At 41.6% G+C, this 20494-nt stretch overlaps 1 protein-coding gene across 2 annotated transcripts in view; it reads left to right on the top strand.

The window, feature by feature from the left end:
* The first annotated feature begins 694 nt into the window (after positions 1–694).
* ITCH (itchy E3 ubiquitin protein ligase) overlaps positions 695–20494 on the top strand; it is a 60955-nt gene continuing 41155 nt past the window's right edge. The window contains exon 1 of one of the 2 annotated variants that reach the window (XM_065691273.1): positions 695–802. In XM_065691273.1, the coding sequence (XP_065547345.1) occupies positions 701–802 (102 nt within the window). In that variant the 5' untranslated portion in view covers positions 695–700. Of the gene's footprint in view, positions 803–6306; positions 6325–20494 lie in introns of those variants that run through there. The other variant, XM_065691274.1, reaches the window with a different exon arrangement.

The following is a 20494-nucleotide window of genomic DNA, read 5'->3' as shown; positions in this document are numbered from 1 at the left end:
GGAACGGCTGGGGGACCTGGGGGGTTCAGTCTGGAGAAGGCTCAGGGGGGACCTGATGGCTCCCTACAAGTGCCTGACAGGAGGATGGAGCCAGGAGGGGGCTCTCCTCCCAAGGCACAAGGGATGGGACAAGAGGAACCGGCCTCAAGCTGCCCCAGGGCAGGTTTAGATGGAGCTGAGGAACAATTCCTGCCCCAGAGGGTGCTCAGGTATTGGAACAGGCTGCCCAGGGCAGGGCTGCAGGCACCGGCCCTGCAAGTGTTCACACCAGTGCAGACGATGCCCTCAGTGCCAGGGGTTAGTGGTGGCCTTGGCAGTGCTGGGCCATGGTTGGACTGGATGAGCTTAGAGGTCCTTTCCAACCGAGCTGATGCTACGATTTCGAATTCTGTGTATGCGCTGTGTGTACATACACACACAACCCCTTCCAGGGCCCTGGCCCGTATGGTTTCTGTGGCACGTGAGGTGAGGACCAGGCCCAAGCGGCTCCCTCACGGCCAAAGCCCAGTCTTGCCCCGGGAGCCGAGTGCTGCGGAGCGCCCAGCGCCCCCACCGCCACGGCCCGCGCGCACAACTCGCCCCGCCACCGAGCCGGAAGTCGGGCACCGCCGGCCGGGCCGACCCACCACGCCGAACCCGCCGCGGAGCACGCCGGGAACTGTAGTCACGGCGAGGCGGTGGCCCGGAAGGGACTCGGCGCATGCGCAGCTCCCGCCCGACTTTGCGAAGTCGCTGCCTTAGGCCGGTCTGGAGCCGCTGCCATCTTGGCCGGGGAACGGAGCAGCCGCTGCGCCCGTGCCCGGTGAGGGAGCGGGGTTCGCGCCGCGGACGGGGCGGGCAGCGGGAGGCGGTGGCGGGCACGGTGGGGTTGGGGCTCTGCAGGGAGCGGCGTTCCCCAGCGCTCCCCGGCGTTTCCCTCGGCGGCCGTGCCGAGGCAGGGGGGCGAGAGGGACCCCGGCGGGCGTAGGCCTGGCTGCTTGAGGGGCTTCTCGCCCCGGGAGGGCCTCGCTGAGGGAGCCTCTCTCCGCCCGCGTTGCCACCCCAGGCCGTGGCGGGAGTAGCTCTTGGGCCGGAGGTCGGGCTGGGACGGCAGCGTCATTCTCTCCGCGGGGCACGGGGCGGCGGTGCCGGGACCCCGGCGCTGCCCTGCGAGGGCTGCCTGGCTCTGCCGCCCTTCTGCCGACGTTGCCGGCCTGCTCTGGGGAGCTCCTTCGTTCCGGCGGGTTGGGACACCTGCCGGACCCCGGGCTAGGGCCCCTGTTTTCCCCCATCTCTGCATCGCTTGCTCCCGTTGTCCCCAGCAGTATTTGCCCCTGCCGCCTTTTCCAGGCTCCGTGTCGCTTAGATTAACCTCGAAACCTTCGCCCTCTTTGGGCTCTGGGGATTCGCTCCCGTCGGAGGCTTTGTTTTCCGGCAGTCGGTCCGTAACGCAGCCCTATCAAGCCTTCGTATTTAGCTCCTCTGAAGAGCGCGTCCCTCTTCGTCCTGGGGCCCCTCTAGTTCACGCTGCAGCCTCTTTGCGAAGCTTCGCTGCCTTTGTCTCGTCAGGGTACAGCCGTACCTTGAAGTAATGTTTCCCAGTGATAAAGCGTGACTGTAGCTGGAGGTTTATACTTAACTGTGTTCGCTCTTGTAAACACAGCAGAATGGCAGCGCTGGTGCCACCGCTCTATTTTGGAAACACAAGTTCCAGCCGTTACACCTCCTGCTTCCAAAGAAGGTGTCTTTGACCTTGTATAGCAATAGTATCCAGATAAAAGCAGAATATGGTGGTTTTGAGCATGCCTTTAGTGGCTCTGATAGCCAAGAATTCAGCTGTAACTTGTGATGTTAAACGGCAAAAAGAACTTCAGAGCTGTGTGTGATGCAGAGGAAAAGGCAGGTGTAGCATTTGAGATATCTGTTATCATTTTGTGCCATCCTTTACCCTTGAAGCTTCAGAAAATATCCCCAGCAAAACTTATCTATAGTTTAGTTACAGACAAAGAAGTCAGAAACCAGGGTAGTTTAGACCATATTTTCCCAATATATTATTGCTTATTTTAGTGAGTTTCTCATAACTTTGTTTGGTGTCTGCTACCCTGACACTCACCCTTTTCAGAGGGAAAAGGAGAGGGATACAGACAGATACTTGTAAAGTGACAGTCACTCTTGAGGGTATGACAGTAGATCCAGCTTTGCTTGCTTGTATTTATCTGAAATAAGGCATAGATGTTTAAAAATTAAATACGAACTGCAGACTTAGATTCTGAGGATTGTAGTGCTTAAAAAAAAAATAAATGTTAAAAAACCCCAAAAAACCCCGAACCCACAAAAACCCAACAACCAAATTTAAACTCTTTTCTCTCACAATGAAAGTCCAAAGCAGTTCTGGTGTAATGCCAGTTACATTGCTCTTTGCTACAGCCATTTGAATCTAAACTTGCTGTGGTGTGCATTGGTAGTTGTAGTGTCTGACAGTTTTAATCGGTGCACTGAACACGTTCCCCTCCCAGTGATCAGTGAAATAATATGTAGCATTCTGATCCGAAGTGAATTTTCTTGTCTTCAAAGGAAAGACCTGATACAGTGCATGTGCAAGATGATGTTGCAGTGGAAAATAACTGAGACTTCTGAGTGCTAACTTTGAAAGCTTCTTACAGATTAAACAGTTACTTTGGGGCTTAAGAGAGATTGAGAGAAGATTATTTACATGAATTTATTAGTTAAGTGGCGTCTCCTTGTTTTCTTCCCTCAATTTTCTCTCCCCCCTTAAAGTTCTGTTCGTTCTGTGGTGGAACAGATGTGAAATATGAAGTTGTTGTGTTTCTTTGTTTCCGAGTTTCAAAATGGTTTGGGAAAGTTAACTACAGAACAAATAAGAAGACAGGTACTAACTAATGTAGCATGATGTTTCTCTTGTAGAGTTGAAATTAATGGTTGTTTCTAGGCAAGCTCGCCTTAGCATTACTTGAAAAATATTTCTTGAGAGGTGTACAAAATCAATCCATTTTCTTCTATTGTAGATCATATGTGATGGATAAGTGGCTTCTCAACAGCATTATCAGTGGATAGCATCTAAATGACCATATTTTGTAAATTTAAGCTGTTTAAACCAAGTGGTAAATCTGTTCAACCATAGTGAAGTGGTTTTCATGTTGTTTTTCAGTTGATTTCTGCTTAAAAGCAAGGAAAAGAGTCTGTAGGGTTAGAGCAGAGGATAAACCCCTTGCAAATGGTAATGGTGAAACTTCTGGGAGTGCTGTTTATTGCGAAGCCTTTCTGTTTGGCTAGCCAGTAATGTTCATGTAATGTTCTAATTCTTGTCAGTCTGCTGCACTTGCATGTAATTGAAGGAACTACTTTGTGCCCTTACACCTGAGGAAAGTGAGTACGTGTGCATAACCTAGAGGAGAGTATTTGTCTCAGCTGCTGCCTGTAACCGTACTTTGGCCAGCTATAGAAGCACTTTGAAGTGTGTGGTTACCTCAGAAGACGAAATAGACAAGCCATGATTGTAGTCTAGCTTGGAAGGGTTCTGTTTTTTCTAGATATTTACTTTTTACTGTCTCATAAGTTGAGTATTTTTAACAATTTTATGCAATCCTTGGGCTTGATTTGACTGTTATATGAGCTAATTCTGTGTCTGCGGTTTGGAGAGGGAAAGGTAGTTTTTCTACTTCATTCCTCTTATCTGTTCATCCCTCTTTTGTGAAGGATAAAGCAATATGGACTTGAACATTTTCTGTAAGAGACTGGCATTCTGGTTTTACTTGCTGTAGTGCAGAGTTGCTGCAGTTGAAGGACTGATCATTTTCTTCGTAAGAATTTGAAATTACACTCAATAGAAATGACAGGATTGTGACAAATTGGGGAAGAATATTTTAAAGCAGCCAAGGCCCTATTTTGTATGACCAGCTCTTCAGTTATGCTGGCAATTTCTGCTTTTACTATACACGGGCATAGAACAAACTTCCTGGTAAAACATCAAGGGCACATTTTTACCCCCCTCTCTGAGGAAACACGATACTAGATCTTGTTATGCTGGTTATTCAAATCATTTTTTAAACTTGGCAGTATGTTAATATGCTGTTCTCTCTCTTTTTTAAGTTTTATTACAGTCCTCCCATTTAGAAACTGATAATGCCTGCTTTCCACCCACCTGCCTGTGCTATTCTAAACCATGCTGGTAGGAGAGACCTATTGTTTCAGGCATGAGAAGAACTACTTGCATGTTTGCATTTAGATCATTGATTTTTGAAGTTCAGAGTTTAGACTCAAATGGTATTGTTGGTAAGCAGGAAAAGGTCTGTTCAGGTGGATTGTTAAAGTTTTATTGTGTGGAACCTTGTTTCTAATCAAGGAAAAGTGAAACTTGGGTGACTTACCTTTTACCCAAAATGTGCAGATCTTGTATTTGGACTTTGGTAGGTGATAATACAGAAACTGGAGCTTTCAAGAAGAGGGTGTTAATATCAGCCTCTATGAAATCTTTATGCTCTGTTTTCTGTTCTTTAGAGGCCTAGTTTTTTGTCAAGGGTAGCCTTTCAATAGACTTTTTCTCTCTTAGTATTAGCTCTATATGTGGTTATCTTTTTAAAAGCTTAATGCTAAGGAAAAGAAAGATCAGTTAAGGTTTAAAGCAATCTTGAATAGAAAAAGACATAGTAAAGGCAGGTTTATAATCTGGTTCTCTTTCATTCTTTTATTCAACAAGTGGATGGCCATTTGCAGTGAAATATCCATCAAGAATATAATTTGTGACTGGGAGCATGTTAATTTACTTAAAAATAAAATGGGCTCTTTGATTCCTTCAGTTTCGCGTGATTGTGATGGATCTTTTGCCAGTACAAGTAATTTGTGATTACTGCCCCTTTTAGCTTTGTCTTGTCCAGTGCAGTGCAAAAAACTAACGAAGGCTGGGTGCTGAGCAAGCTGAAGAAGAAGTGCTGAGACATGGAAGAGCAGATTGTGTTAATTTTTAACGTACTTCTGGTCGGTAACCATTCGAGTGCCTGCCCCTATCCCCAGTGCTGTCTTTTAATTATATATTAATAATCATTATTCTTGCTTGACAGTTAGAGTGCTCACATATCCAAATATTATTTCTTCACTGCTGGTTTCATAAATGTTTGAATGAATTAAGACCTGCTGCTCCAAATACTGCATTTGTATGTACTTTTCTGACACCTTGGATCTTGCTCTGCCAGTGCCATGAGCTGCTCTTCTCTTCATTTATTTGCAGAGCAGCTGGCTGGAGTGAGCTGATTCTTTATAAGGATTCCTCAACTTTAAAGAGTTTTTACTTTGGCTTGTCAGAGTTGAACTAATTGACCATTGAATCACTGATTAAATTCTCTTCACAGGGTTTACCTCTGTAAGTGCCTTGTGTTTATGTGTATGTGTGTGTTTCCTACCGCTGTAAACACATAATTTCAGAGACTAGATAAAAAATATTGGGATTAATATGAAATTAATATAAAAATGTTCACGAGATGATAATGTGTTTGGTCTGATCTTTAACCAGGCTTACTAACCTTTGTAAAAGTGGGGAACTGCATATTTTCACTAGATTTTACCTGTAGTTGGACACCTGTTACTGTCTCTTCAAGTTACGACCTCCTGGGGTGATCCTGCATATGAAGGGCACTTCACTCTGTAAAGGAAGTGAGGAAAAAGAAAATACAGGAGCTTAGAAGGTAAAAAGTAGCAGTGTGACACTGGCTTGTTTTCTGTGTAAGGATAGCAAGGCTGCCTCTGTTCTTCAGTGTACACAATTCATCCAGGGCACATGTTGTCATCAATGATGTAGTCCTCAAAGCAGCTTCTTATTCCAGCTGCTTGGAATGGAAGAATGGGTATAATGATAACAGGAAAGAGGAGGACCACGCTGAGGGTTTAGGAAAGCACTCTGACCACCTTCCTTCTATAGCTATTCAGACTAAATAGCTGTCACCTGAACTTTTGGGTTTGTTTTACATTGTGTTAGTTTATTTTAATTCCATTCAAAAGTGTTCATCATCTGAAGCTGAAGATACAGAGGAAGACTTGACAGTGGGCAGTACTTCTGCAGATAATGGCTGTACTCCATTTTGTGCTTGTTAAATTGAGTTTAACATGATATTCTAAAGTGTGAGCATATCTTTGCCTTTTACAAATGCAGCATGTGCTGTGTATTTAGAATGACCGATTTCCAGAGCAATGCTACATTTGTTAAACATTTGCTTGAACCAGATCTAGTTCACGTCAATGAATAAGTGATCACAAGGTGAGGGTGTTCTCATTGTTCTTTTTTGTGCACCGTCGGATCAGTGCCTTTAACCCCTCTTCTGAAATCTAACTTGGGTGAGTGTGTTTGTTCTGTGTGGAAACCTTTTGCCATTGCTGGTGGATCATTTAGGTATTTTCAGTGGTGTAAAGGTTTTAAACATAATCCTGTGAGGTGTAGTGTATCATACTTTATTCTTTTCCCTTTCTTCCCACCGCAGTCAGGCCCTCAAAACTATGAGACTTATGGCATTAGTGACAACTTGAATTAGTAAAGCAAAGGTGACACTTAAGAATCATCTTGCTTTCACCTGGGATGTGAATGTCTGAACAAAATAATGCTGTTCCCAATGGTGATGTTAGAGGTGAAAATGCTCTCAAATTAATGTGTGTTCACCTCAAAGCTGTGAACTTCTGTTTGACTGTAGAAAATACAAACAAAATGAATGGACAGTTAAGGGTGGATAATGTTGGAGTTAAGAGGGCAGGGACTTTGTAGACAGTAATGATAGGGATAGGATCTATCTATAGAGAAAGCCCGTACCACAGCTGGGATTGCTTTGCTTTTTGATCTTTCACTTCCTATTTTTAAAATGGTAAACTCTGTATTTTGTATTTCTGCTGTCACAACTTACAATCAAATACAGGAATGGTTTTATGCATTACAAGCTAAATAAAACTTGTCTGAACAAAATTGTCAGACCTCCTCACATGTAGACTCAGGATTTGCATCTGGAAGACTCCTGTGCTGATTAAGGAGGTCATTACGCAGCATTATGACCCTACAGACTTTTACTCTAGTGTGTGTGTGTACCTTCTTGGTTTGCCACATTTTGCATGGATGGGTAAGCCATGAAGGAGTGTATGTATGGTGTAGTAAGTGTGTTCACACTGTATTAAGCTCCTTGTATAGGAGGGTTTGTCAGGGCATGCAAAGTATGCCTATTTTATTAAAAATAAAACTAAAACTAGTTTTTCAGTTCTCAGGAACTCTGGGCTTCTCTTCTTCCTGAGGATTTGCTGAATTTAAACAGGTCAGTGAGTGTCAGTTCAACAGCAGAATTGGCACAAAGATGCGGACTAGGAGTCCCCATGCGTGACTAGGAGGAACATGAAGAGGAAGGTGGGAGACTCTTTCAGCAATATCAGACTGCTACAGTAGGACTGTGTGCTCCCCTGATAACTGTGCTGCTGTCATTCTTACTGTGCACTTACCTCTGGCTCGCTGTCAAGTTTCAGTTTAAGAGGCAGTTCTAAGCTTCTTCACATACCTGTGGGCTTTGTGTCCCTGCAGTATGGTGATTCCCTGGGAGCTGAAGGATGCAATTAAAACTTGTTGTTAGCGCATAAACCTGCTCTTTTAAGTGTGCTGTTGTCAGTTTTTCGTAGAAGATATGGGGCATAAAGACTGAAACTTTCAGTCAGGGATTTTATTTATTGCTACAATTGGAAGTCTTGGGTTTCAGAGTCCAAAGGTTTCAGAAGAGAACCCTACTTTATCTTCTGATAAAGGGCAAAAGGGTTTAAGGGCAGCCCCACAAAACCCCAGTTAATGGAAGTGCCGAGAATGTTGAAGTAGTGGTGCAGTTCTAATCCATCTTTTTCCTATAATTTCTGATTTATTTTTCAGAGGCATGGGCTGGAATGTAACAAGCAGTTGAATGTTGCGGGGTTGGGGTGATTTTGTTGTCCCCTCCTGGCTATGCTTTCCTGTTGCCATCTGGTCACTTGCAAAAGATTCCCAGGAAGCAGGTGGTGGACTTCTGTTGGAATTAGAAAGCATGAAGATGATTCCTCTGCAACATAAGATTGTGCTTGCAGCAGTTTGCAGTTCTAAAAAAGACAGTGACCCATAGCAGACTTTCAGATATCTTGTTGTTTACTTAAATCATCTCAATTTCCCCCTCACCCTCCCAGAAATTCTCATTTCCATTACATCTTTTGGCTTCGTGTATTTTACTTCAGTAAAGCATAATTTAGGTTGGAAATAGGCAAACTTTATTTCCAGCTGGCACTGAATTTAACACATGGGAATATTACTTCATTTTGTTGCAAATACTGGATTTCCAGTTCTAATTTCTTTGATTATTTGTAATGCGTAAGAGTATTCAGAGAAGCAGCTTATTTTTCTTATGGGGCAATGTACATACATTCTTGGTAACTGTAAGAATTTCAGTGCATTGGGTACGGAAGTTCTTGCTCTTACAGCAGAGTCCAAGTTAATCAAGAGGAACTGTATCTTGTACTGTCTAATTTGTTAAAGCAAGTACAAGCAACAAAGAACTTTTTCTTTTTCAAGAGATTCCAAATAATCAGCAAAGCTCAGGTTTGTGATTGCCACTGGTAGTAGAGAATGAAGCAGTTCTTTGAGCCTTGCCAGGTTGAGTTGCAGATCTGTGCAGTCTGTTTTGGCTTAGTTTATTGCTTGGATACCTCCAGTGACAGCCTGTTCAGCAAAGTAGTTTTTGTTGGGCAATATCATTCACCAGCATCTTTCTGCTGATATTTCTATGGCCCTTTTTATCTGTGTTCATGAGGTGTGTCTGGGGATCTCTTCATCATTACTGCCCCAGAGAGAGGCACCTTTGTACAGGTGTACAGCGCTTCCTCAGTGCTGTTGAACACTCTTTGAAAACAAGGTGTGTTGCATGCTGTACAGTTCTGAACGGAGCATACTAAAGAACCATGTTAAGGTTAATATAGGTACCAGCTTTACTCTGTGGTTGAAGAATATCTTAACAGGTGACAGGATCTGGTTTTGGTTCTGGGTTTCTAGACTGCTAGTAAACACCATCCTTTCAAAAGGCTTCTTTTAACAACAATCTGTAAAATAACTAATAGTGGGTGAGGTTGTTAGTAATGATTACAGGTAATAGTGTAATATAGTGGTCAAACTTTCTATTTCCATCCCCCCAGAGTTAAAACCTTTATGTATCTTAGTTTGAATAAGGGTATGTGTGAGTCACTAAATATTCAACAGAGTGGTGCGAATGGAATAGGGATATATGTTGTAGCAAGCATTGAGCTGTAAACAAGAAGAAAAACTAACGGCTGGAGATTACAAAGTCCTGAGTAGATTCTGTCCTCTGTTAGGAACTGAATATATAACTTTTTCTAAAGTGACTTGTTCTAAAGCTGCAAGGTAGATGGTGGAACAGAAGGTGGTGGCCTTGCATTTTGTTGTTGTGAGAGTTGATAATATAGAGGTTGCTTCTTACTGACACTTCAGAAGTAATGCCTTTGAAATACAGTTAAAAATAGCTGCGATACAAAACCAGTAGTTTTCTTCTGATGCCAAAGCACAAAATAAGCAGTCAGAGTAGTTAAAGCTCAAGTGGTTCTCCAATAGATCTACCAGTGTTTTAGCTCTCTTTCCCTGAGCATCAAAAGAAGTTCTGCAGTTTCTGAAATTTGTTTATGAAGGTTAATGATTTCCCCCATTTTAATTGGGAAATAACATAAAACTGTCATGTGAACTGTGATGCTCTGTGGTATTTCTGTAATAATGAGATAAGGGAGCTAAATGTATGCACTGGGAACTGTGAAATGAGTGAAAGTTAGTGGATATGTTAAAAACATAAGGCTGAAGTGGTAGAGCAGCACACTGATGTGGATTTATCAGTTTGGTATGCAGCTATATTGTGCCTCCACAATCAAAATACCTGTATATGTCACTGGGATTTTTGGCAGTATCGTTGTTTGGTTTTTATATTGTAAGAGAAACTTCATTGCCATTCTTTCTCACTGAGGTTTGGATTAATTTATACAGATATGTCAGAAACTTTGAGAAGTTCTTAGGAGATCAGCATCCTTTAAGTGATACAGCAGTCCAAATTTGTTACACATAGGATATTTTTAGTGTAATTTGATTGTAAGTGCTGCAGGGGTGGGGACAGAGGCTTTATCATGTGTAAGAGAGATATGGAGCAACATATTGTTTACTCTCCAGATCTGCTCTGGAAAGTTACTGTGATATGAGTTAAAATGAAGGAAATTCTTAAAGGTATGAACAGCTTGACACCTGCCATCAGCAAAGTAAAATGTCTTTTTGAATAAACAGAATATCAACCATTATATTCAGTAACTTCCCCACCTCTGATGTTATGTAAATAATGAAGGTATACCGCAGGCTCCAAGGCAGCACTGTGTGAAGTTTTATGAGGTTTCTTACCATGGCAAAAGAAAATTACAGTAAGACAGCAATCGGTGTGCATATGAAGTGTAAAATGGCACATGGGTTTATTCCTTTTCAGGTGCAGAATTTTGCACTTCCTTTTGTGGAACTTCTGTTTCATCAGCGTATTTGCTGAGGGTGAGCTTGGTCCCGTTGTCCAGCTGATAAATGAAGTTGCACAGTGTTGGCCAAGTGTGTACCCTGGGCTACGGCACTAAGGATTGGCCTTTAGCTGAGAGGTATCCTGCTGACCACAGCCCCTCGGGTCTTGCAGCTCAGCCAGGTTTTCAGTTCACCCCATGGTTCTGTCTGACCCATATGTCATTTTGTCTGTGAGGATGTTGTATGAGACAGTGTCAAGGGTAACTAGCATCCACTGCTGTCACTGCTGTTTCTCATCATAGAAAGCTGTCAGTTTGGCCAAAAGTGATTTCCCCTTCATAAATCCATGCTGACTAATCCAAATCACCTTCTGTCTATAATATGTTAATAAATGGCTCTGATGAGAATTTGCTCCCTGACCTTCCCTGGGATTGAGAGGGGACTGACCAGCCTGTAGTTTCTTGGGTCGTTAGTCTTGTTCTTTTGACCCAAGGCGTGACATACACCTTTTTCAGTACCTGGGAATGGGGAGTCACTCAGAGGAGCTGACTGACCTTTTCACTTTTGCATGGCAGTTTGGGCTTCACGGAGCTCAAACTTCAGAGATTTATCAGAAATGTTAGTTTTAGCAAATTATTTTCTCTAGCACACATAATGGATGGGGAAAAAGAATTTCTGGTTTTAGCATCTCTTGATACTTCCTGAAATATATCCCTCTTGTAAAAAGAAACATTTGTGTTTACATGGTAGCAATACTCAGTTACTGGGTTTACTTCCACATGAAACAAGTAGTTCTGTGGTCCATCCCATTGCTGCGGGTCTCAGAGAAACACTATCTCTTAGCCTGTTTGCAGACACAAGTATTTTGTGCATTAGTCATTCGAGTTAAATAGATACATGCTTTAAATGCAGTCAATCTGTTTGTCTAAGAGGATCGTTATTTATTTAGTTTTAACTGCTATGGTCATGTCTTTCCAGTAGTTTTGCAGGAAAAATTTTCTAGCCTTTATTTTGTGTAGAAGGGAAAAAGCAATGATGGAGAGTGAGGAACTTTGGGGTTTCCTTTTTATCTTTTTATAAAGAAAAACATTCTATGGAAGAATCTACTCTGAAGCTGTCAAAACAGAGTGAAAGACAGAAGTCCTGACACAAAGTGACTAAGCATACTCATGCATGAAAATACTTTACATCCACGAGCTGGGAATTAATGCAATAGAATGAGCTAGTCAGTGAACATAACTTAGAACTGTGGAGGGTTTCCATGTGGCTAGCATGCATCGCACAGAGGAGCAGGGGAACGGGAAACAGGGAAGGCAGCTGCATTAGTGTTATAATTGTTTTTATGTGGACAAGGAGTCCACTTTGGAAGTGAGTCCCCTGATTGTTCTCACAGACTGTGCTTTGGTTTGACTTGTGGTGAGCTTGGGTCAGAAAAGCTGACTGGCTTCTGCATAAAACTAAACTGGAAGCTGCAGTCCCACTGGTGTGGGGCTGTGTGATCAGAGTAAAGCTGTTCCAAAACTCAAACTCCAGAAATGTGTACAGTGTTGGTATTGGGGCTTTGGACCCCTCTTACTATCTACCCCCTCTGCTGTTACATTTTGCTAGCTGCTGATGTGGACATGGCCACAGCAAATCTGGTTAAGGAAGGTACAGTGAGAGTTTAAAGCCTGTCAGCCCTGGAAAAAGGCTATTGCCATTTTAAAAGATGCTATAACAGTAAAAAGACAAGTCAACTACAGTATTTGAGAGGTGTGTACAAGGAGCTTTGAGAAAGATTCAAGTACAATGGCTCTAATAAAAGAAGAATCTGTTTTGGCAGGTATTTCCCTCAGTGAAGCTTAGGAGCCATGAGACAGTGCAATAAGCTAATATGACCTAAAAAGGAATAAACCTATTTTTAAATACAACTTTTAGAAATGAATTCTTTTAGTTTCCCTTGAATGTGTGCAGTAGGAACAAGTGTACAAAATGAAGCAGGAAAAGTCTTCAGGAAGAAAAAAGAAATGAACCAGAAAGAAACCTAAACTGAAAGAGAAACATTTAAGTGGATGTTCATTAACAAAAGGTGCATGTAAACACACATCCAAAGGTATTAAAGGAATACCTGTTACGTTCCCTAACCCTGGAATTATTTTTGGAAAACAGTGAGATGGAGAATGGTTCAGAAGGATTTAGATTAGAAGCTCGTAGTCTTTCAAATGAGAGCCTTAGGAAATGAATATGCAAACATATATGTACAAACGTGCTGAAAAAATAATTACACATTTAAGAATTAAATCATAAAATAAATCTTGTCATATAATTTCTTTTTTTTTTTTTTTTTAGAACTATTACCTTTGCCCTCTGATTTTAGTAAAGCAGTTTGATTTACAGTTTGCATGAAGTCCTGAAAGAATTAAATTACCTTAACTGAGAAATATCTCATGAGATGGAAGTTATAGTTGAATGTGACAGGAAGGTAGCTGCTTGGGGTAGAGAGGCTGTTCTCTTTGGAGTTCCCCTGGTCCCCGGTTATTCACTGTGTTTCTCCATATTATTGCAAATACTGAGAGGAATTGAATTCCTAAGGAATTCATCTTTAGGTACCTTCATATTTTAAGTTTCATGTTAAATATGGTTTGTTTTTCTTGATATATTTCAGTAGCAGTGTGGCAGGGACATGCAGGAGGCTCAGTGTGAGGTGTTTGTGCACATTTATGCGTTAGGATATGTGTTAGTGTGAAACTACAGTGTCACTTGCTGTCATTGTATTGAGAAACTTGAACAAAAATATACATGGGAAGGTTCTGAGAGAGAAGATATAAGTGCTGCTTGACAGTTGGTTAGGCTGTGTTCAGAAATGTCTGAGAGTAAAACCAAACTCTCCTCATTCTGTGTGAGAGTCTTTGTATCCCAGCTTTAAATCAGTGTCTGTTGTGTATAATTTGTCCCCTTGTCTGTCGTTGTCTAACCATAACAGGGAAAAATTTACTTATCTTATGGTGTGGTATTTTTATCTTGGCAGGTTTTGTTCATTTGTTTTATGTGGAGTAACTTTTAATCATTGAGTATCTTTGTTTGAAATATGGAAATGTTAATTTGTGTTTCTCCTCACTATTTCTACTAACTTGCATTTCAGAATAACTGTTAAAACTGCAAAAAGATGGGTAAAAGAGAGGTGATTTGAGGTATCTCTTCCAGGTAATCATCAGTTGATAAATTACAAGTATGAAAATTGCTTAAAGGAATAAAAATAACTTACAATTGTGACTAAAAATTTTTGTTCTGGGTGATAACATTACGATTATTTCATTGCCCTAATTAAAAATCAATTTAATAACATGAATATAGTGGCTTATGGCTCATGGATTTGTGCGTCCATCTCTTCTCACTACCATATCACATAGCTAATGCAGTGATAAGTGGAGGCTTCAAGATAAATTCCATCCTTCCCCTTCCATAGTAACATGCAGGAAGAGACTTCGGTGAAGTTCTTCAGAGAATTTCCTTTTTGTCTTTCACGGTAAGGTCTAAAATTACCTGTTGCAATCACCAGCATTAATATTTGAGATGCTCAAGACTGGGATTTTGCTTTGTAGGAACCTTTTAGCCTCAGAGCCAGCTGAAGCATTAATGTAGCTGTGGGGCAAAATGAGATTTTTATAGAGCAAACAGAACATAACTATTCCTGCTTTTGGTAACTCTGTTTTGTAACTCTTTTGGACTCCATCTCTTCAGTGCTTCTTTGTGCTCAGAGCTCTCTGTTGCAATTAAAATATGAGTAGTTTTGAGAAAAATAATCTCTGAATTACGAAACAAATTCATGTACTTCTGAGCAGGTAGGGTGTTAGGGTACAATCTTCCTTAGGTAAAGTGTAACCAAGGTTGCATGCTACAGAATATTGGTTTAATGAAACAGCTGCAATTCAAAACACAATTCAAAGCAAATAGTAAATGGTTTTGGCTACCTGCTTGGTGTACTGGTAGTGCACAGTTACCAGTAACTGCTCATAACCACCTGGCCACACCACCAGCTTTTCCCTTGAGAAAATTCTCCTCTAAGGTTACCACAGGAAAACGTTTATACTTTTGAAGTACTTTCTTTTAAAAACCTGGAAATCTAACAATGTTGTTTTTAAAAAGTAAAATATAAAAGGGGGTTTTGCGCATTAGGGCTCTGTCAGCACATGTCTACCAATGACATTGCTTCAGTCTTTGCAATTGTCTTGTCTTCTCTGAGGAAGGATGTCCCTGAAGTTACAGCACAGTTTATTTTTAACCTGTATTTTCCCCAAGCTCCATGTAGGACATGGTTCACACTGCAAGGAAGTGGAAGAATCAAAAAAAAAGCCGTAATTAATTTTTACAAGATGTAGAAGTTCTGATTGCTAAAAGTTGATGCCTTTTTTTTTTTTCTTTTTAGAGATGTCTAACAGTCCTAATAACAGGAATAGTGTAAGGTCAGATGAACTTTGGTATTTGCAGGTGCTAAAGGGGTATTTCCCTATGTGCTCCATTGTGGAGTCCCTCCCATGGGATACAATACTTAACAAACTTCTCCAGTGTGGGGCTTTCCCATGGGCTGTGGTTCTTTAAGAACTTTTCCAGTATCGGTCCTTTCCATGGGATGCAGTCCTTCAGGAACACACTCCGGTGTGGGTCCCCATGGACCACAGGTCCTGCCAGCAAACCTCTTCCTGCATGGGCTTCTTTCATAGGATCATAGAATAATTAGGGTTGGAAAGGACCTTAAGATCATCCAGTTCCAACCCCCCTGCCATGAGCAGGGACACCTCTCACTAAACCATGACACCCAAGGCTTTTTCCAACCTGGCCTTGAACACTGTCAGGGATGGAGCATTCACAACCTCCCTGGGCAACCCATTCCAGTGCCTCACCACCCTAACAGGAAAGAATTTCTTCCTTATATCCTGTCTAAACTTTCCCTGTTTAAGTTTTAACCCATCACCCCTTGTCTTCTCACTACAGTCCCTAATGAATAGTCCCTCCCCAGCATCGTGGCCCTCCTCTGGACTTGTTCCAACAGTTCCATGTCCTTTTTATGTTGAGGACACCAGAACTGCACACAATGCAGGTGAGGTCTCACAGGAGCAGAGTAGAGGGGCAGGATCACCTCCTTCGACCTGCTGGTCACGCTCCTTTTGATGCAGCCCAAGATACGGTTGGCTTTCTGGGCTGCGAGCGCACACTGCTGGCTTATGTTCAATTTTTTATTGACTGACACCCCCAAGTCCTTCTCTGCAGGGCTGCTCTGAATCTCTTCTTTGCCCAATCTGTAGCTGTGCCTGAGATTGCTCCTACCCAGTTGTAGAACCTTGCACTTGTCATGGTTGAACTTCATAAGGTTGGCATCAGCCCACCTCACAAGGTCGACTGCAGCCTCCTGCCAGGAGCCTGCTCCTGTGTGGGCTCTGCACAGGCTGCAGCTTCCTTTGTGGCATATCTGCCTGTTCCACTGTGGGATCATCCATGGTCTGCAGGGGACAGCCATGGTGTTCTCCATGGGCTGGAGGTGAATCTCTGCTCTGTTACCTTGTAACACCTCCTCCCCTACTTCTTCTTCACTGACCTTGGTGTCTGCAGAGTTGTTTCTCTCACATTCTCTCACTCCTCTCCCACACAACTGCTGCACTGTGGTTTTTACCCTTTGTTAAGTGTGTTATTGCAGAGACAATACCAGCATCTCTGATGGGCTTAGCTGGCGCTAGTGGTGGGTGTCCTGGAGCTGGCTTTCTCCAGCACGGCACAGCTCCTGGTCTTTTCTCGCAGTGGTTACCCCTGCAGGGTCCCTGCTACCGAAGCCACACAAATCCAATAAAACCACCTACTATGGAGACAGGTTTTGGGCTAAATTTGGTAAGTTGTCTTAGATAAATAAGAACATTGTGTACTCATTGCTTTCAGGGGTTTGATACTCAAGAAACTGCAACCAACAGCTGTTTCAAGATCTTGCTATATAGGATAATCTTCCACAAGAGGGGGCCCAGGAAAATAGTTTTGCCCATCGCGAAATGGATAAAAGAGCACAAACCCTTATAAACCAACTTTGTGTTGTAAGCCCATAATAACACCTGGGTACTTCCAGCCATAAAAGGAATAGGCTGGAATATCTGGTTTCTTGACTGAAAAACATTGTCTTGCTTTGTGAGTAGCAAGGTGACTGCTTCCCTTCCAGTCCACTGATCAGAACATAAATCAGGTGTGCACAACCATTAAAAGCATTTTCCTGAATCCTCATCACAAATATTAGGATGAAGCATAGTTTGGAGTCAATGCAGTACTGTGTTGAAACTATGTTATTACAAAATCTTTTTTAACAAGAGTTTAAAAGGCTAAAATAAGTTTCTAAAAGCAGTGATTTGTAAGGGGTTAATCCAATTACTGTCCAGTTAATACCAATTAATCCAACAGTTTCGAAATCTGATTGTCGTAGCATGATTCAAGTTTTGCTCTCTTCTCTGTCTTCCTAAAAGCAGTTTAATTCTCTCTGCTGTGGGTTCACATGTGTGCCAAGTTTAATATATCTTGTTTTCCAACAGTGGTATTTAAGAACCAGGCATTTTAAATATTGCTCTATTTCTAAGATTACAGCAGTTCAGCCAGTTTTGTCTTAGTGGTTTGCATATATGAATTGTTGTCTTCTTTGAAATGTATTGTACCATAAGAAGGAAATGGCTGAAATAAAAATAGACCATCTCTTTGTTTTTACAAATGGTTTTAATTCTCTCATGCAGCTCTCTGCAGTGGCTTTCCTTGCCAGGCTTCTTGGAATCAAGCAAAAGGCATATGATGTTCATGTACACTTTTGTCTTTTGTTCCTCTCTGAGCATTTCTTACAAGTCGGTAAAAGCTACATCCTTTTAGTCAGGAAGGAAATTCATTGGCAACTTACGCAAGTTGGTGGCAAAGCCTGTTCTGTCCCTTTCGTCCTACCTGCCACAGCCTTAGCCTGAGAACAGCTTGCGGTTGGGGAATTACTGATGTGCTGCTGAACGGGAAGAAACTGTCAAAATACTCGATTCCCCCCTCTGCAGCCCTTTTAATGTTGTATATTGCAGTACTGTTTCTTTATGTGTCTTTTTTTCCAATTGTTCGGTATCAAATGCTATCTGTATGTAGAAAGAAGTCTAGGAAGTATTTCTGCCAAGGGGCAGGTTATACAGGCAGGCTTCTTGGTGCACAGGGATGCTAATGAATGAATTCTCTATAATTCTGATGTATGTCTTTGGTTTGAGAGGCCTGAAGACATAGTTTAATTTGGATTGCAGACAGTGCTGTTGGAAGCATTTTTGTCTGCGTGTTGAAGTTGATGGACCAGTTCTATCTGCACAGTTTGCATAAGGAATGCTGGTGATCCCTGGTATTGAGGTAAAAGTTACAGTGTGAATATCGCGGGGTGTCTGGCCACAACATTTCCAGAGTTATTCTGTCTTTCCCCAGGCAATCTCTTTGTTTTGATAGTCAGGTTAAATGTTTTTCAGCTCTTTCAACTTAGAAACTGTGGATTCAAAAGAGTTTCCCATGTTTGATTCTCTTTTGAAGTGGTACTTAGCAAACCCAAGGAATTGGTGATGAAGATTAATGTTGCATAATTAATTGTCCCAGTGCTTTTAGGAAAGTCTTTAAGGCTGTGAATCTGTAGTTCCTCAGTCTTTGCTACTATAATTTTAAATATGTTCATAGCACAACATAGAACCATCTTCTGATGCTATTGTAGAGTATCAGTAGAATGTCCAACTGATCATTTATATTGTGTATGAGGTTGGTGGAAATTAGTATGACAAATCTCAGTGAGACTTTACAGGAAGGGAATTTGGTATTTACTTCTAAAGTCTCAGTTTAATTTTACCCACTCCACTCATTCTCTCCTACACATCATTTCCTCTTTTTTCTCACACTTGTGTACTCACAAGCACCAGGACATTTGTGTGTTGAGGTGGTATAGTCAGTGTCTCTTACATGCAATGCAGAGCTAATGGTATCTGTCAGCTGTTTGTCATGTTTTTGGGTTCCTTTTGGTGACAACCTACTTTATAGGTGGATATTTTATATCCTATGGCAGTAGAGCTGTTTTAAGCTTAGTCCTTTGCTTTAGAATCTGGCTTACTTCAGCTCTCATAAATCTGAAGTAAAGGCTGAAGTTGTTTTTTTATTCCTTATTTGGAATATCCATGTCCTTGTAGCTGCAGTATGTTTTCCTGCAGGGCTAACAGGAAAAGGAAGGATGTATATGATATAATGTAATCCTGCTGGTACTCTCTTTAACCCACAGGCTCCTTTGCTGGCCAGTCAGCTGTGTTTTATCAGAGTGAAGGCATCCTGGTCTTGACACACTCCTCAGAAAAGAAGTGTCCTTTGTTATCAGTAAAAGCTATTCTTTTAACCTTTGTTTTGCTGGTTTTCCAGGTTTATACATGCATGTTTCCGTTCCTTCTTAGTTCATACGAATCTTAACATCTCCATTACAGTTGTCTACAAGGTATGTTTACCTGTAGCAGAAAAACATCCAATAGGAATATTCAGGATAATAGTTACCCAGATAATCTCACTCACAAGATTATATATATATGTGTGTGTGTGTATATATATATATATATATATATATACACACATACCTGTTGCAGGAGGTAAAAGGAGATATGACTTCTGACTCTGAAATACTGCTGTACTTCGAAAGGGTATAGAAATGAAAGCCTGTAAGCAGATGCAATAAGAGAGTGGTTCTTGTGTTGAGCCAAAAGTACAAAGGATTGTATCTAGTGTATATATAAATTAGATAGGGGGTAAAAAATGTAAAATACGCTTTTTACGGTGGCATAATGGGTGAAGTTTCTACTTCAATGTCAAGGATTTCTCATTAGCAAGCCCACAGTAGGGAAAGGACTACAGCTGGACACCTCTTCTCTTATGGTTCTTGGTTTATCTATCTTGCTTTCCCCTTGTTGCAGCCTCTGAAGGTCATGTCACTTGAGTTGCTTTCTAAAGTGATTAAATTGTATTTCCCATAAATACATTTTTATTTAGTCTATTGAATTGGCTCAAGTGTTGTCTTCGAGTCTGCATCTCACTCATTCTTACCAGAGCAGCTGCCTTTACGTGGCTTTGTGAATAGTTAAACAGAGTGTGTATGCAGTAGAAGGGAGGTGTGCATCTGGTGCTGGGTCTAACCTGGGGAGTACTTTTGCTGATAGCAGTGGAGATGTGTTGATACCAGCTCAGTAGTTCAGCCTAGAGTCTTGGGCTGATTTCCAGTGTGCTCTGCATTTCACAGCTGTTCAACAGGCCATTTAGGCTTCTGGATTTTAAATTTCAGCAGATGTATTACAGCACAGACTACTTTGATTTTTACTGCCTTTCTCGTGAATAGGCGTAGTGCTGCTCACATGCAGGAATGGCCATTCTGCTGTTCAAACCCTCTGTTTCCATTCCTTATATAAATATCCCTTGATGCAGACCTCGTAATTGCTTCCCTTTCCAACGTGTACTCAACACTCTTATAATATGTCTATTCTTTTCTTCCTGGTTGATTACTCATCAGTTTCTTTCTTTCTGTGTCTTGTTATTTATTTGGACAAAACTGACCATGTCCTTAAAACTAACAAAAATGTCAAACAATAAAACCAGCTCTGTCACAGTCCTTTTTAATTTAAAGATGAAATTTGAACAGTTAAAGTAACTGCAAATTTGCTAAACAAGTAAGTTGACAAACTAGCTGTCTCTGGGTGATTACAGCTAATGTTTGAGGGAACTTTTCCACAAAATCCATGCCTTCAGTGAAAAAGAAGCTTCAGTGTCTTGTGGAAGGAGGGGGAGCATTTGTATTTTATTTCTTGCACAAAGAAGGGCCATATCAATGTGAACAGGTGACTCTGAACTTGCTCTGAAATACCTAATCTTATCTCTTCTTAATTGTATGTAATTCCCATCCCTGTTGATAAAAATAACTGTTGTAAAGGGGACATGTTACAG

The sequence above is a fragment of the Lathamus discolor genome, chromosome 11 (genome assembly GCF_037157495.1).
Source record: "Lathamus discolor isolate bLatDis1 chromosome 11, bLatDis1.hap1, whole genome shotgun sequence".
NCBI lineage: Eukaryota > Metazoa > Chordata > Aves > Psittaciformes > Psittacidae > Lathamus > Lathamus discolor.
The sequence above is the reverse complement of the archived record's forward strand: the minus strand, read 5'-3'. Positions and strand labels throughout refer to the sequence as shown.